The 16,153-nt window shown below is 39.3% G+C and overlaps 1 protein-coding gene across 1 annotated transcript; it reads left to right on the top strand.

Moving 5' to 3' along the window:
* The first annotated feature begins 1,480 nt into the window (after positions 1-1,480).
* LOC139936033 (transmembrane protein 144-like) lies at positions 1,481-15,775 on the top strand. The gene is made up of 10 exons (XM_071930743.1): positions 1,481-1,669; positions 2,980-3,183; positions 3,968-4,090; positions 4,787-4,886; positions 5,622-5,702; positions 6,789-6,894; positions 11,429-11,520; positions 12,224-12,321; positions 13,168-13,385; positions 14,358-15,775. The coding sequence occupies exons 1-10, from the start codon at positions 1,570-1,572 to the stop codon at positions 14,490-14,492; spliced, it is 1,257 nt and encodes a 418-aa protein (XP_071786844.1). The 5' UTR covers positions 1,481-1,569; the 3' UTR covers positions 14,493-15,775.
* Positions 15,776-16,153: the final 378 nt, after the last annotated feature.

Raw genomic sequence — 16,153 nt, 5'->3', positions numbered from 1 at the left:
ACGAAGTTGCAAGGTGAATGAAAGAAAAAAACACTCTTGTTGCATTATTTTGTGTGCTTTCAGATGCATTATAAAAGGCTGCAAGCCGCGATATCTTTCAACATTTTTGAGTGAGAAATGATCACCTCCTTCACAAAAACTGTGTTACTTCGGAGGGAGCCGTTTCTCACAACGTTTTATAATTATTTTCAACAACTCTCCAGTTCTTGTAAACCGAGATAGTTTTTGAACTTAATAACTTGAGTAATTACCAAAAGTGTCCAGTGTGAGGACTCCTAACTTCGGACTAGTCCGAGGAGATATGAAAACGTCTAAGTAAGGACGAGTAATTCGTCCTAACTCGAGCCTAACTCTTTGTGAAATCGACCCCAGTGCCTTTGAAGGGAATGTACACGTTTGGTAATTACTCAAAAAAACATTAGCTTAAAAACTGATTTGGTACCTATCATTTGAGAGATGTTGATAGTATAAAACATTGTGGGAAACGACTCCCTCTGAAGTAACGTAGTGTTTGAGAAAGAGGGTGATTTCTCACTAAAATAATAATTAGAAGACTTCTAGCTAGAAGTCTTTTATTCCTATCTGAAAGCACACGAATTCGTCCTACAATGGTGTTTTTTCTTTCATAATTTTCTCCCAACTCCGTCCGATGACCAATTGAGTTCAATTGTCACATGTTTATTTTATGCATGTTGAGATACATTAAGTGAGAACACTGGTCTTTGACAATTACAAATAGTGTACCTTCCCTGTATGACAGACTGGTTCCCTGTGTTTATCTGCAATGGTAGAGACAAATAATGGTTTTACAGAAACAGGGATTTCATTGGCTAAACCATGCAGTAACGCAAAAGCTTAATTTTATCATACACCTGTGTTATGATTGCTCCGAGGTGCTATTTTGTCAGCTGCACTTTCTAATTGCTTTATTCAATGTTTATTCAAGATTCCCATTTTTAAAATTTAACAGCGCGGAAAGTGCTTGGACACCTTTGGTAATTATTGTTACCAGTGTTCTCACTTGGTGTATCTCAACATAAACTAAAAATAACAAACCTGTGAAAATTTGAACTCGATAATAATATTGCTCTTTGAAGTTGCGAGATAATAATGGAAGAAAAGACACCCTTGTCATACGAAGTTTTGTGCTTTCAGATGCTTGATTTCGGACCTCAAATCTTCTGAGGTCTCGAAATCAAGTGAGAAATGACTTCTTTCTCGAAAACTACGTTACTTCAGAGGAAATCGTTTCTCAAAATGTGTTATACTATCAAAAGCTCTCAATTACTCATTACCAAGTAAGCTTTTATCGCAGTGGAATTTCACATTATTCTATAGCCCGAGTTCTGCATCTTGCGCTCTGTCACGAAAAAAAAAAATTCCCCCGATCTGATGTAAACGTTGGGGGCGCTGTATCACGTAAACGTGGATGGAAACTTTGGATGATAATAAAATCAGCTGATTGTTGCATGCTGCCCGATCGATCAACACGAAAATATTTGCACACAGAGAGTGCGGGCTTTAATCTTTTTTTCCCAATCTGTAATATCGTGTCAATGTAGTGCCAACATGGCACCGGGTAACTGTCGTAGTGTTCTGATAAATATCAGCGTTTTTCTTGCTCTTGTATTCGTCGTTATTCCATCTGTTGGTTGCGCATCTGCAGCAGGTGAGTAAACACAAAACTTTTAAAAGTTAACGTTTGAAGTAATAGATAGATAGAGGGAGGGTGTGTGTGTGTGTGTTGGGGGGGGGGGGGGGGGTAGTTAGTAAAAATGAGAACCCTACAACAGCCCATGTACTGTTTTTAGGAACCCATAACATAAATCATGTTGTGTAAATCAAAATCACTTGATAATGCAATGAATGAAGAAACAGCTACTCACGTGGTCAAGTGGTTAGACTGCAGGACTTGCAATCACAAGGTTGTGTGTTCGAATCCCCCAGCTAACCGCTGATTTCACAATGACAAGAGTAATTATTGTCGTCCAGTTAGTGAATCACAATTTCTTGATTTGTGCAACTCATAATCATAGACGTTAAACCAATGTTTGTGAGAGAGATTAGTTGTTGCCAGCTTGGTGTTTATATCCCCTTGTGGGAGTTTGCCGAGTTCCCTTGATGGGAAGATCATCTAAACAAACAAACAAACAAGTACTTTGTACAAACACATGTTCCAAACTCAAACTCAAATCAAACTGTAAAGTTGTTTCTGGCAGTGGCAGTCCTTGACTCCTTGCTCTACTCCTAGAACTACGCAGTTTTGTTCCGCTATCGTCTCCCGTAGCGTAACAAGACCGCATAGTTCTAGGAGTATCCTTGCTCTATGATGATTATTTATAATATATATCAGCAAATTGCCTTGCATCACAATCAATTACAGTTTTATCTTAATTTTAATTGCCTAAGTTAAGTGTTAGTTGTTTAGGTGTCATTGGTTACACACCTATCAGCGGTTAGCTGGGGGATTCGAACCCACAACCTTTTGAGTCTATTTGAGACCCTATAATATTTTTCAAATTTAGTAATGGAGCACTGGACAATCCAATGGCCTAAAATATGGATCATAATGATTTCAACAATCCATTTTGTTTTGCATCACATTTGAAATTTGGTTCGCACTCCTACCTAGTTCACACCTGCCCTCACATTAAAAAAAAACCCTGCAAATTGACATCTTCTTCCAAGTAAAGTGCAGATTTCATGGTATGAAGATAATGCACTGTTTGTGCGCACCAAATACAGTGTATGTGCGCAGGCAGACAATAATGTGCAGTATCTATAATATTAATATGTAGTTTGGTGTGGTTTAAAAATTAGTGTGCCTGCGAGCTAGAAGGTTCCTTCCCCCCTCATTGCCGCCTTAAAGGCATTGAGTGTCGTGAAGATCCTTCTGGTAATCTTGCCCGAGAAAATTGTTTTTGAATGACACAAATCTAATCACACAATTACAAGCCTTTGCTATGTTTTCTTCTGTAGATCTGGAATCACATGATGTTAGACCGGACCTTAAAGACAGTATTATACTGGAAGACAATGGAACTCAATGGTACAACTTAACAGATTCAACTGCCGCCAGTAATAGTTCTAGTAATGTTGTTGTGGGGTTCATCGGAGCAGCCGTTGCTATCGTCTTCTTTGGCTCCAATCTTGTACCTGTAAAGAAGGCTGACACTGGAGATGGTAAGAACAGCTGAGCCCAATTTCATGGCTCTGCTTACTGTCGAATTCTGCGCTTACGATCACGATTCCACGCTCAGGTGCAAGCACCGAGTTTCTGCGCTAGCCTTGTAAGCGTAGAATGTCTAGTAACATGGAGTACGCACGCGCAGAAGCCAAAATTCGCCGCTAACCTGTGAAATACGCTTGCCGTAAGCACAGAATTCCCTGCTTCCGTAAGCGCCAATTCTGTGCTTACGGTAAGCAGAGCCATGAAATTGGGCCCTGGTTGTCTTTCTGTATCGCATTTGTAGAGAGATTTGCGGTAACACCATATGGAAATCTCTTTTTGAGTAGTGTTTGTTCTGAAAAGAACCTGTGGTTAATGACTCAACGTTTTGATCATTGTGCTCTGATTGTCTTTGGAGACGATCAGAGCAACCTGATTGAGTCGTTAAGAAGACAGTTCATCCTGTGAATGCAAATGCGAATATTGACTTTTGACGTCATAGGGCTGTTTGCGCAGCGAATGTTTCACAGGAGTTCAGCGCAAGTCAATGCAAATTATCTGTTGCGATTCGCAGGAAGTATGAACCAGGCTTTACTTGATGTAAAAATAATGATGTCATTTGTGTTTTGAAAAATTTTGGTGTTTACCCATAAACACTGATGTGTGTTAGCACTGTATATTCAGTACTTACCCGAGTTCTGTGAACAAAATCACGGGCATATTACTCAGGTGGAATTCAAGAAACCCACAACCTTTGCAGTTCTTATACTTTTGTTTTTGTTTGTTTGTTTAACCAAGGGATGTTTTACCAGTGGGTGGACTGCGTAGCTATCTGGCATGTTGGACTCATTGTAAACATCGTCAGGGGTTGCCCTCAGTTTCATCCACTCGCTATGCTCGGAGGCTTCTTGTGGGCCACAGGTACGTACCCTCTAGGAGGCTTGGGCGACTAGTGAAATTTGCTACCCAACTAGTCGCACCGCAAATAGTTACGAAACTAGTCGCCCATGGCTAGTGTCCTCATTCTAGAATTTGAAAGGAATGTGTCAATATTTTGGGTCTTGGCACATTAGTTGTGTTAGAGGCTTGTTTTAGTAGGGTGTCATGGCAGAGTGTTTAAGAGCATCAAATTGAAGTTCTGGTGGTATTACGTCACCGGAGTGTGGCTTTGGGTCCAGGTCATGACACTTGTGTCCTTGGGCAAGATACTTTACTATAATTGCTTCTCTTCACCAAGGGGTATAAATGGGTACCTGCGAGGGAAGAGGTTGATATTGTGTATGAAAAAGCCTTTGGGGCGCTATGGCCGCCAGGTTGTATACTCCCCAGGAAGATGAGAAAGATTAAAGGGATGTTATTGGCCCAATGACCAGGGGTGCATTTCACAAAGGTAGTCCTAACTTAGGACTAGTCCTAGGCAATGCTAAGAGATAGGACCAGTCCTAAGTTAGGATGAGTTACTGGTCCTAACTTAGGACCAGTCCTATCTCTTAGCATTGCTTAGGACTAGTCCTAAGTTAGGACTACCTTTGTGAAATCGACCCCAGGGCACTAATGTAAAGCGTGTTTGAGACAGTTATTGTGAAATTTCATGTTGCCTTTAATCGTTTGTATCAGGGAATGTGACAGTGGTCCCAATCATCAAGACTATCGGACTCAGCCTTGGCATTCTTATATGGGGCTCTCTCAATCTTCTAACTGGATGGGCAAGCGGACAGTAAGTATTAGGGGAAATTCCATTCACTTTATCTAAAGAGAGCCGTTGATATTTTTTTGTATATAATTTGGTTTGCGGTAACACCATGTGTCTATCTACTTGCCAGGTAGACACACAGATGGTGTTACCGCAAACCAAATATATATTGATACCTCTACATGCAATGCCTCAAAATTTTGGGCTTGCAAATTGTTACATGGTATGGTGAGGGACAGGGCTTTTTCTATAGTACTCTGTTCAGCAGTAAAATTGTCACAGAAACCCAGATTTCCCAAGTTGATACCCATTATTAGACCACGGGGGGAAATTCTTTTTAGAACTGTATGAAGAGAGAGTTTTTGCTGAAGATATTTTTTTTAGAGCCAGTATCTATGCATGCAAGAGTCACTGACAGAAGGTGGTTCCTGGGATGGATTTCACAAAGAGTTAGTCTTATCTTGGCTTAGATTGAGTTACTCGTCCTCACTTAGGACTAGCCTGAAATTTTTGATAACTCCTAGGACTAGTCCTCAGTTTGGACTATCTTTGTGAAATCTGCCCCTGGATGACTTGGGCAACGAAAAGTACAACTGTAAACTGCTCCCCATCTCTAATGTTAAGTCTTTGGTTTTGAATAGACATTCTTTTAAACACATTCACTGATACTGTCAGCTCTAACTTCAAGGGCATTCGGCCCAACTGTAAAACTGTTTTGATTTGATATTGTTCTGGTGGCTACTTTTTTTTTCCCTTCAGTTTTGGACTTTTTGGTATCAACAAAGATGAACTTAGCAATCCTGTCTTTAACTACATTGGAGTGTCACTGGCATTAGTAAGGTAAGCTCAAGTCGACTACAGAGAAAATGCTGCAATTATTTGTATAAGCCCTTTCACACTACTCTATTTCTTGAGGGAAAGCTTTGGTAATAATGGTCGGCCCTTTCACACTTGGATAGCTGTACCCCTGATCTACCCCGGCAAATGGGCATACCTGGGAATAGCAACCCCTGCTCTGGAGTAGGGGTAAGAGGTAGAACCCTGGGGTATTCTTGAACGTGCAGGTGGAACCTCGTGGCAGGGAAGTGTGCCGGGTAACCATGGGGGGGGGGAGGAAAGAAAGAATGTAACGAGAAAGAACTTTCTACATAGTTTAATTTTCATTTGAACAAACACGTAGAGAATATCTCATTAGTTTTGTCTTCTGGTGTTAAAGGCACTGGGGTGGATTTCACAAAGGTAGTCCTAACTTAGGACTAGTCCTAGGCAATAATAAGAGATAGGACTGGTCCTAAGTTAGGACCAGTAACCCATCCTAACTTAGGACTGGTCCTATCTCTTAGCATTGCCTAGGACTAGTCCTAAGTTAGGACTACCTTTGTGAAATCCACCCCTGGACACTTGGTATTACTCAAAATAATTGTCAGCATAAAACCTTACTTGGTAACGAGCAATGGAGAGCTGTTGATAGTAAAAAAAAATATTGTGAGAAACGGCTCCCTCTGAAGTAATGTAGGTTTAGAGAAAGAAGTAATTTCTCACTAAAATATTTGAAATGAATTCGCGACCTCAGATGAGGTCTCGATTTCAAACATCTGAAAACACACAACTTGTGCGACAAGGGTGTTTTTCAACTTCTTCGACCAATTGAGTTCAAATTTTCACAGGTTTGTTATTTTATGTATATGCTAAAATGAAAAGTTATTTACTGGACTCAAAGTCATCATTGGACGTCATTTTTAATTTTTTTTTATCTTAGTGAAGTACTTTTAGTCATTTAAAAACACAAGAATACTGAAGAATTAAATTTCCTTATCCCTGATGGAAATGTTACATCTCTTAAATTGCCTTTTGTCTTGAGAAGTATGTGCAACTTTTTCATCAATTTGAAACCTTACAATAAATCTCTGGGCTTTGTGCACCCAGCGTTGTATTGTTTCTCTTTGTGAAGTCAGAGGTTACCAGTGGAGATGCTTCGTCTAAAGAACCCCCTAAAGATGCCACCAGTCGTACTCCTCTCCTTGATGAACAAGTGAGTCTGTTCCCAACCCGCCATTTTGCTTCTTTTGTTTTGCAGTATTCATTGCACCTTGCACACGCAATTTCCAGTTGCTAACCACCGGTTCTTTTCAGAGCCAACACTAATCTGAAGAGCTATTCACATGGTGTTAACGCAAACCTCTCTTAAAAGATGTTAAATTTGCATCGGGGATAAAGAATATTCATTTTGGTCTTTACCCAAATACACAGATATCTCTTGGTAAGCTATGCTCTAGAATTGCAAAGGTCGTTGGTTCGAATCCCACCCGAGTAATATGCCTATGATTTTTTTCACAGAACTCGGGTAAACTGAGCATACAGTGCTAACAGACAATGGTATGAGTAAAAACCGAAATGAATAAACCTCTCTAAGTTATACTTCCACCATGCACATTTTCAACTCCTCCTTAACTTCCATCTTGCAAACGCTATTTCCATCTTGCTCTTTGTAGGATCTTATGTCTAGTTTTCATAAAGACCACCGTTCTCGATGGTGGTTCGAAGGAGAATGATGAGAGGACATCCCTTCTGACTAAGGAGGTACAAACCTGAAGGGCCAAATTTGACTTAAAAGGGTGTGGGTACTTTTTGTACCACACAAAACACAAACAGTGTTTACATATTTACATTAATCTTAATTGGTTGAAGGATGGTAGAAAACTTCCCTTGACATAATTATTACATTTACTTGCTGAGGTGCCCCTTCAACAGTTTTCCATTTTGAGATTTTTCAATGAAAGTGCCCTTCTCAAAATGAAAATGGCCATGCCCTTCCAAAGACGAAATTTCAGGCTTGGCATGTACATGTACAACACATTGACGCGACTCATGTAAACATTGCTCTGTGTTTTTCACTTTTTTTCATAAACTTGGCAACTATCGTTCAAAGCTGAAATTTCTACAAGTAAATTATAGTACCTCCATCGTTACTCACAGTGAGTAGGGATTCATGTCACGACGAAAAAAATTGAACTACAAAAGGTATTAAAACCCTTAAAAGTACAACATCAGTTTCAATCATTCACTCGTCTAAATTAGTAAGCAATAAAACTTTGTACAGAGTAACCTCAATGTCAAATAAAAACTTCTTGACATTCAAAACATTTCAGATTAAGAAGTCGCACTACATTTCTCTGCGGAAAGTGATTTTAATACGGTGAAAATAAACTGATTGAAGGTTGCCTCGTGTGACAAAACCTTTAGACATGCAAGAAATGAAGTGATCGTACGGGTTGCTTGCAGACTGCAATCTGAAATCCAGAACACTGTACGTCATTCCAGCCATACCGGCCTGCTGCATACGCGGCACAGTCTTCAACAGCACCATAATCATAATTATTAGGCTCATCGTTGGCCCAATCTCTGTAGTAGATGGCAGTTTCTCCCTCCTTGCACACCCATATCCCTTTAATAAGATAGAAAGAGACATACCAGTTTGGCTGACAATAGACGGATTGCGCATGGTGTCATTGACCACCATCTTTGGTGAAACGTGAAAGGCTATCATTGGCTGGTCGAGAGTTGTGCCCATTTGCTGAGATTTGTTCGCAGAGCGTACAGGCATGCAAATTTACATTGTTTATCATCAAATATGGCAGTCGTTGACGCTGTGCAGTCCATCTATGTTGCTTTAACACTAAAAAAGCTAGCTTTCAATCTGATCGAAATCCCATTCTCCTCAAATTCCATAATGTGTGCCAAAAAATAAAGACTGAAAATATAGAATTCAAACTGCCTCAACTGGGGCAATCTTCGGTGGTCAAGCTAGTAAAGACACCATGCTCTAGAGTTGCAAAGGTCTTGGGTTTGAATTCAGCCTGAGTTATATGCCTGTGATTTTTTTCACAGAGCTTGGGTTTAGTACAGTGCATACTAGCCCTGGCGACCTTACACTTTTGTTGTACTACAGTGACGTCCCGGATATCAGGGTCCATTTCTGGGGCGGAAAATTTTCACAACTTCATAACTCAAATCTTACCTGCAAAAAACCCACTAATTTCAACAGATTCACATTACATGAAGCATACATTTTTCTGCTGTGGGTTTTGGTCGTCATATATTCTTCACAAATCCGTCATTTTCATGAAATAATGCAGCTCCCAACGTTAAGAAATTCCCATTTTTGTTTGAATTCTCACAGTTTGCTGTGTGTACGCCAGACGCAAGACGCGCAAATCTTGCGTTGCATTTGCGTTTTAACGCTGTGCATTCAAGATACGGTGACCAAGAGTTCATGCGTCTTGCATCTTGCGTCTAGCACGCGAATGTATACGTGTACGCAAGGTGGCAGACAACACTGTGAGAAAACGATCAAAACAAGAATTTTTTAACGTTGGGAGCTCACCTGCATTATTTCACAAAAATTACGGATTTGTGAAAAATATATGACGGCCAAAATCCACCGCAGAAAAATGTATGTTGCCATGGAATGTGAATCTGTTGAAATTAGTGGCTTGTTGCAGGTAAGATTTGAGTTATGAAGCTTTGAAAAATTTTCGCCCCAGAAACGGGCCTTAATAGTTAGGACTCTGTATCTGTGTACATACATCGGTGTATTTATATAGGTAAAAGAAAAGAAAAGTGTCTTTATCCCGATGCAAATTTCCATATATTAAATGAAAGCTTTGGCTCACCTTCCTGTGCAAGATCATTGCAATCAATCCAAAATTGCTCATTATGAGTGACACTGAGTAGTTGCTGAGTATCTTCAGTAGAACTAGGTGTGGCCATAACCCCTCCAATCTTGGAACACTCATCATGAGCTTGAGACCATGTGAGTTTCTTCTGAGTAGCTTTGAAGCATTTATCCTTCCATTGGATCCAAGTAGTAGGGCATGTTCCTACTCCTACTCCAATAGACGCCATGCATACCTCATCACTAGCATTACAGCATGCAGTCATTAAGTACATGTAGATAAGTAAAGCACGTATCAAGATGTTCTGAAGCTTAACCATTGTTAGTATAGATGTGTGGCATCTTCTTTTTCCAAGAGTAGTAGTCCGAGTCGATTTGTAACCTTCCGCCTAGGTAGTAGTTAAAAAGCAGGACAGGTCTTTTCAGAGCCGAGAAATCTTCCGAATTCGGAAAATCTATTCCGCGAGTTTAAAGCAAGACAGTTCTCTAAAGAACAAAATCTACCTGGCAAGTAGATACACACATGGTGTTACCACAAACCAAATATAACTAATCTTCTTTTTTCGTTATCTAATTTTGAAAGTACTTAATTTTATTGGGCGTTCTTTTGATATTGTCAACTACCTGCTGAATGAGTTTTGAAGTTAATAGTGTTTACCCTATACACTGCATATCAGTCCATATACATGTAATTAAAACCAGGTCTTATAATATTAATATTACTACACTACACATACCAGCCTTTATCCTTAGTATAGAATCAATGAAGGTTCTTGGTAACAAAGGATACAGGGTTAATTGTACCAGGAAGTTGAGCTTGATTACAGAGGCTTTTGTCTTGTGTTGCCATGGTTCTGATGTCTAAGTCTGTACACCAGAGACTTTCCCCCCAAATTGCTTCCTCCATCATGGATATTGTCATCCATGCATGCATATTTGCGAGCTATAATTTGATTAAAGTCTGGTACACTGACTTGCTTAGTCACAACCAAATGCTTAAATTTGAGCTCCTCAGACTATTGGGGCAGGCCTTTGCATAGCAACCTCTAGATGAGCAAACCCTGGTACTATTGCTCCATACACATTCATGTTCAGAATTGTGTATGGGTGTTCACCATCTCTTACGTTACTTTATAAAAAGCGTGCCCCAAATCTGTTACATACATGTAGCAACTGTCCCTATAGTCTGAGGAATTTAATTTAATAAGTGGTAACTTGTGATCAAGCAAGTCGTTGTACCAGACTTTATTCAAATCTAACTCACAAATGGATTAATGAGTGACTTCAGCAATGGCAGCCCCCAATGCATAGGACTTGGCCGATGAAAACCAACCCTATAAATGCACCTTGTAAGAAAAGGTTCTGCAATTTGTTTTTTTCCCCAGCCTATTTTAAGCCTGAATTTTTTTTTTAGAGGGCAAAGCCATTTTCATTTTGCAAAGGGCACTTACATTGGTAAATCTTTACGTCTAGTGGAATCTTTTGAAAGGGCATCAAGGCCCAGACAAGGGCAACACATGACCTCCTGGACTTATATTTCATTGACAGAAGATATTATTTGTGTAAAAACAAATGCACAAATTGTGTTAAATAAATGTACAACTAAATTCTGGGGAAAAGCATGTTTCATTTGTTTGACACTAAAATATTACTTCTTCCCTAAAAGAGTTACTTTAATACATTCTAAATGATAGGTAATATCACAATACATTCATCTTCATAACCCAACTGGGTCGTAACGCCAGACCACTAACTATTTTTTGCATTTACACCGTTGGTTCTTTTGGTTGCTTTAACAGTTTACAACAGCTTATTCTATTTCCTTGTCAATATAATTGTAAAACATGTACATTGTGTAACCGTCGCTAATTTTGTTTACTTTTGGCGGCAGGGGAGCACCAATAGTGAACCAGATATAAAAGTGATACCATCGGAAGATGCCTCCTGGGTTGATCGTCTTTCACCTACTCAGAAAAGAATAGTGTAAGTTGTGGGGAGCCTTTCATCTCTAGATAGGGTTAAGGTTGGGACAAAGAGATTCAGAGGTTGAGACCAAGAGGTTTGAGACCTAGAGGTTTGAGATCTAGAGGTTTGAGATCTAGAGGTTTGAGACCTAGGTGTTTGAGCTCTTGAGGGTTGAGGACTAAATGTATGAGACCTGGAGGTTTGGTACCAAGAGATTTAAGTCCAAGAGGTTTTAGATTTAGAGATTTGAGACCTAAAGGTTTGAGAACTTCAGGTTTGAGGTCTAAAGGTTTGATACCAATCTAAAGGTTTGATACCTAAAAATGTTAGACCTAGAGGTTTTAGACCAAAATGTTTGAAATCTAGAGGTCTGAGACCAAGTGGTTTGAGATCTAGAGGTTTAAGATCTAGAAATTTTAGAACCAGAGGTTTGGGACCAAGAGGTTTGAGACCTAAATGTTTGAGACCAAGAGGTTTGGGACTTTGTAGCGTGTATTTGGATCCAGGATAATGTAGCCAAGGTTTGAGACTAAGAGGTTTGAGACCTAGAGGTTTGAGACCTATGAGTGGGACACCACAAGTTTGGGGATCAAGAAGTTCTAAACCGTAATGTTTGAGAACCATAAGTTTGAGACTTAGAGGTTTGAGTATTTGTTAACTCTTTGATATCTCTGGTAATGTTATATTAATTTGTACATTTTGTGTGCGTCTTTTTTTGCAGTGGTATATCTTTAGCAATAGTTGCTGGAAGTTTTTATGGGTTTAACTTTGTACCATGTATTTGGATCCAGGATAATGTAGCCAACGCCAGCCAAAACGGTACGTATTTATTCTGTGTTTCCCTCGTCAAATTATTAATAATGATAATAGTATCATTTATTTGTACCCTTACACCAATGTTTACTAAGCGATGTATACTCAGTACTTTCCCAAGTGCTGTTAATAAGAATCCACAGGCAAATCACTCGGGTTGGATTCAAACCCACGACCCTTGCATTGCGGGAAAGTACTGAGTATACAGTGCTTCATACACATCAGTGTTTGGGTAAAAACAAATTAATTCTTTATTCCTGATGCAAAAATTATTTCTAATAATAATAATATTGAACATTTCTTGTGCGCCATGTCTGTCAAGTCCCAGAACAAATAATGTCCACGCAGGAAAATAATCCCTGACAGTAATGCTTCTCAGATTCAAACTTTGGAGATTAAAACTGATATTTTGACATACCAAGTGAAATCGGGGGACTAGTTCTCTTACTTTGTACTATCAAATACTGCTGTACAAATTTTTGATTGCCTTTTATTATCGTATGCCTTCCCAGGCAACTGACACTATTGGTAATTACTCAAAATTAATTATTAGCATGAAAATGTATTTTGTATCAAGCAATGGAGAGCTGTTGATAGTATAAAAAATTGTGAGAAACGGCTCCCGTATTTCTCACTAAAATATTAAAACATTTCAGGCCTGAATCCTTTCATTGCTTTTTTGCCTCATTTTTCTCTTGCAATTTTGATGCCCAATTGAGTCAAAATTTTCAAAGGTTTGTTATTTGATGCATAAGTTTGGATCCTCTAAGTCAGAACGCTGGTCTTTGACAATTACCAAACGCGTCCAGTGCCTTTAAAGATGTGTGTATTATTTTTTTTTCTGTTTGTTAGGTTTGGACTACGTCTTCTCTCATTTCTGTGGCATCATCCTGACATCCAACGTGTATTTCTTGCTTTACTGCATCTTCAAGCGTAACCGTCCCCAGATTGGTGTAGGGCTAGTTATTCCTAGTATCGTCTCAGGGGTGATGTGGGGCGTTGCGCAGTCCGGTTGGTTTCTCGCTAACTTCAACCTTTCAGAGAGCGTCAGTTTTCCAATTATAACCACGGTAAGCTTGAAACCATTGCTGTTACATTTATGAGCCTAATTTTTATGGCTCCACTTACCGTCGACTTCTGCGCTTACGATCTCCATTCTCCGCTTTATACGTGCAAGCGCAGAATTTCTGCACTAGCTGTCTAAGATTAAAATATCTAGTAACGTGGAATACACACGTGCACAAGTGTGGAATTCCTCGCTTCCTTAAACACCCATTCTTCGCTTACATTGTACGGTAAGAAGAGCCATGAAATTGGGCCCTGTTGTGTTTTGTTTCATTCTGTTTAACGTTGAAACAAAAGGGCTATTCCCTGGAATATCAGCCAGCCCTTTTACCTTTAGATCGCTTTACCCCTGGGGTGTGTTTAGGCGGCTGAACCAATAACGGTTTCGGTTGAATTGGTCATTGGCTAATCACTGGCCAATGAGTGAAACAGTTGTTTTGGTCATTGTGGGAAACTAAATTGTGGTTCAACTTATTTGTTAGAAAGATCTTGGAAAATCAGTGAACGTAGGAAATGGATAAAAGTGGTGAGACCATTGCCCATGAGCCATCTGCGAAGGTTCAGTTGGCACAGGGTGTTTTTGTATTAGGCTAAACAATAAGGCAGGATTTGGTTCCCAAAACTACAGAAAGGGGTTCTGAAACAAGATTGAGGGTATGAAAAGGACATGAACGATGAAGAGAAAACTACACTTCATTGTCTTTGCCCTTGCATAAGACATTAACAGCATCTGTTGAAAACGTATCCCATCGTCTTTTCAATCTTTTTGTTTAAGCATGTTGTCGATACTTCATATACATATTGATTTGCTTTCTTGTATTCGATTTTGTATTTGCTGTTTTGTTATAATGATCTGTTTTTCATAATAATTTTAATAGATTTCGCAATTGGCTGCGATGAAATGTATCCCAATAACCAAATCAAATCAATTTATGTAAGGTATTAATTTCTCCATTTTGTTGTGTGTCCTGTTCCAGGGTCCAGGCATCATTGCTTCACTTTGGGGTGTTATTTACTTCCGTGAAATACAAGGCGTGAGAAATCTTCTGGTGCTATTCCTCGCTTTTGCCATCACTATTACCGGTGCAGTCTTCACAGCGTTTTCAAAGTAACAACTACTGCCTTTTATAATTGTGTGATTCCCTGTATAAATGTAGAGACTCGCGAAGAAAGCCGGTCCTCTAGTGCGCCATATTTTTGAGCGCATGAGGGCGCTCTCAATAGTTTTTTTTCAATCACTATCCTGCACAGTTAATTATCGTTTGTCACTTTTGTTGCGCCGTTACGGCTCCTGTTTGGGGTATAAACGTATATAACCCGGAAGCGATTGAGAGCGCCCTCACACGATTTTTAAAAGGATGAGCATTCGTCAACCCGATTGGCTGTATTGCTAACATCCGACTGTCCATGCTAACCAGCGCGGTTTGTTAACCAACAATAAAAAGTACTTTAGGGGATTGAAAACTTTCCGGATAATGGTGGTGGTCCGATCATGTTCCATGGGTGTATTAGGTGTGCTTACCACTGAGGTGATGACACTACTGGGGCCGACTCGGCTCCAGACGGTGTGAACACAGGTTTTTGCAAAGCTAGAAATTTGATTGTGCCATCCAGGGCTATTCTGGGCAGCACGAACAGCTTGATCGTGTTGTAGGCCGATGGCGTTGATGTCGTCTATAACCTGAGGTGACGTATGAGTCTGGGTGCATGGAAAAAGGTGTGGGATTGAGGGTTAATAATTGGAGGATAATTGGGTTAATGGGGTTTAAAGGCATCGGACACTGTTGGTAATTGTCAAAGACCAGTATTACTTGGTGTATCCCAACATATATTAAATAACAAATCTGTGAAAATTTGGACTGGAGTAATCATCGAAGTTGCAATAAAAAAGAAAAAACACCTTGCACAAATTTGTGTGCTTTCAGATGCCTGAAAAAGACTTCAGTCCTGAAGTCTTTTAATTATTTGAGTGAGAAATTACCTCTTTCTCAAAAACTAAGTTACTTCAAAGGGAACCGTTTGTCACAATGTTTTTATACTACCAACAGCTTCCCACTGCCTATTACCAAGTAGGTTTTTATGCTAACAAATATTTTGAGTAATTAGTGTCCAGTGCCTTTAAAGTTTGGAAGGAGGCGGTGTTCATGGGAACTCTTAAGTAATAAAAAAAAAAGAACTGGTAATGACAGCTGTGTGTAGGGCTTATATCAGTATCATTTCTGGTTTCAGATTTAATATGTTTTTTATTGGTGCAAATGTTTCTATTATTGTTAAACAGTATTATAAATTTAAGAAGGTATATGGTAATTATTAAGTAAAAGTGATGAAGAGAATTATATACTCAACAACAACAATACTCGAATAAGGATGTGCCAAACTGCCTCATGTTTTAATTTTGAGCTATAAATTGTATTTTTAATATAAAAGTTTTATATTGAATTTTTCCTACATAGTCTTTCAAATTTTAAATCTATATATATTTGTCAATGAGAAATTGTTCAAATAAATCATCGGGTCATAAAGATATAAAAAAAAATGAATGTGTGAAATGTTATTACTGTCATAATATTTTTTTGAACAATATTGTCTTCTTGTCGTGGCCCCCCCCCCCCCCACCCAGATACAGCAAACTGTGTACACATTTATTCGGATCAACCTCCTTCATGTCAGTTTTCTAAAGATAGATGGATGGGACAGACTCAAATATTCACAATGCACTGGTCAACTGTGTGGTATATGATCGAATTTGTGGCTGGCTGCTGTTGAAGCGGCC

This window comes from Asterias amurensis, chromosome 4, assembly GCF_032118995.1.
Source record: "Asterias amurensis chromosome 4, ASM3211899v1".
Lineage (NCBI taxonomy): Eukaryota > Metazoa > Echinodermata > Asteroidea > Forcipulatida > Asteriidae > Asterias > Asterias amurensis.
This window is presented reverse-complemented; position numbering and strand designations above follow the sequence as displayed.

Excerpts from the sequence above, each read along its gene's own strand:
- LOC139936033 (XM_071930743.1), top strand. The coding sequence starts at position 1,570 with ATGGCACCGGGTAACTGTCGTAGTGTTCTGATAAATATCAGCGTTTTT. Across the intron at positions 3,184-3,967 it reads GAAGGCTGACACTGGAGATG|GGATGTTTTACCAGTGGGTG; the intron begins GTAAGAACAGCT and ends TGTTTAACCAAG. Across the intron at positions 13,386-14,357 it reads GTTTTCCAATTATAACCACG|GGTCCAGGCATCATTGCTTC; the intron begins GTAAGCTTGAAA and ends GTCCTGTTCCAG.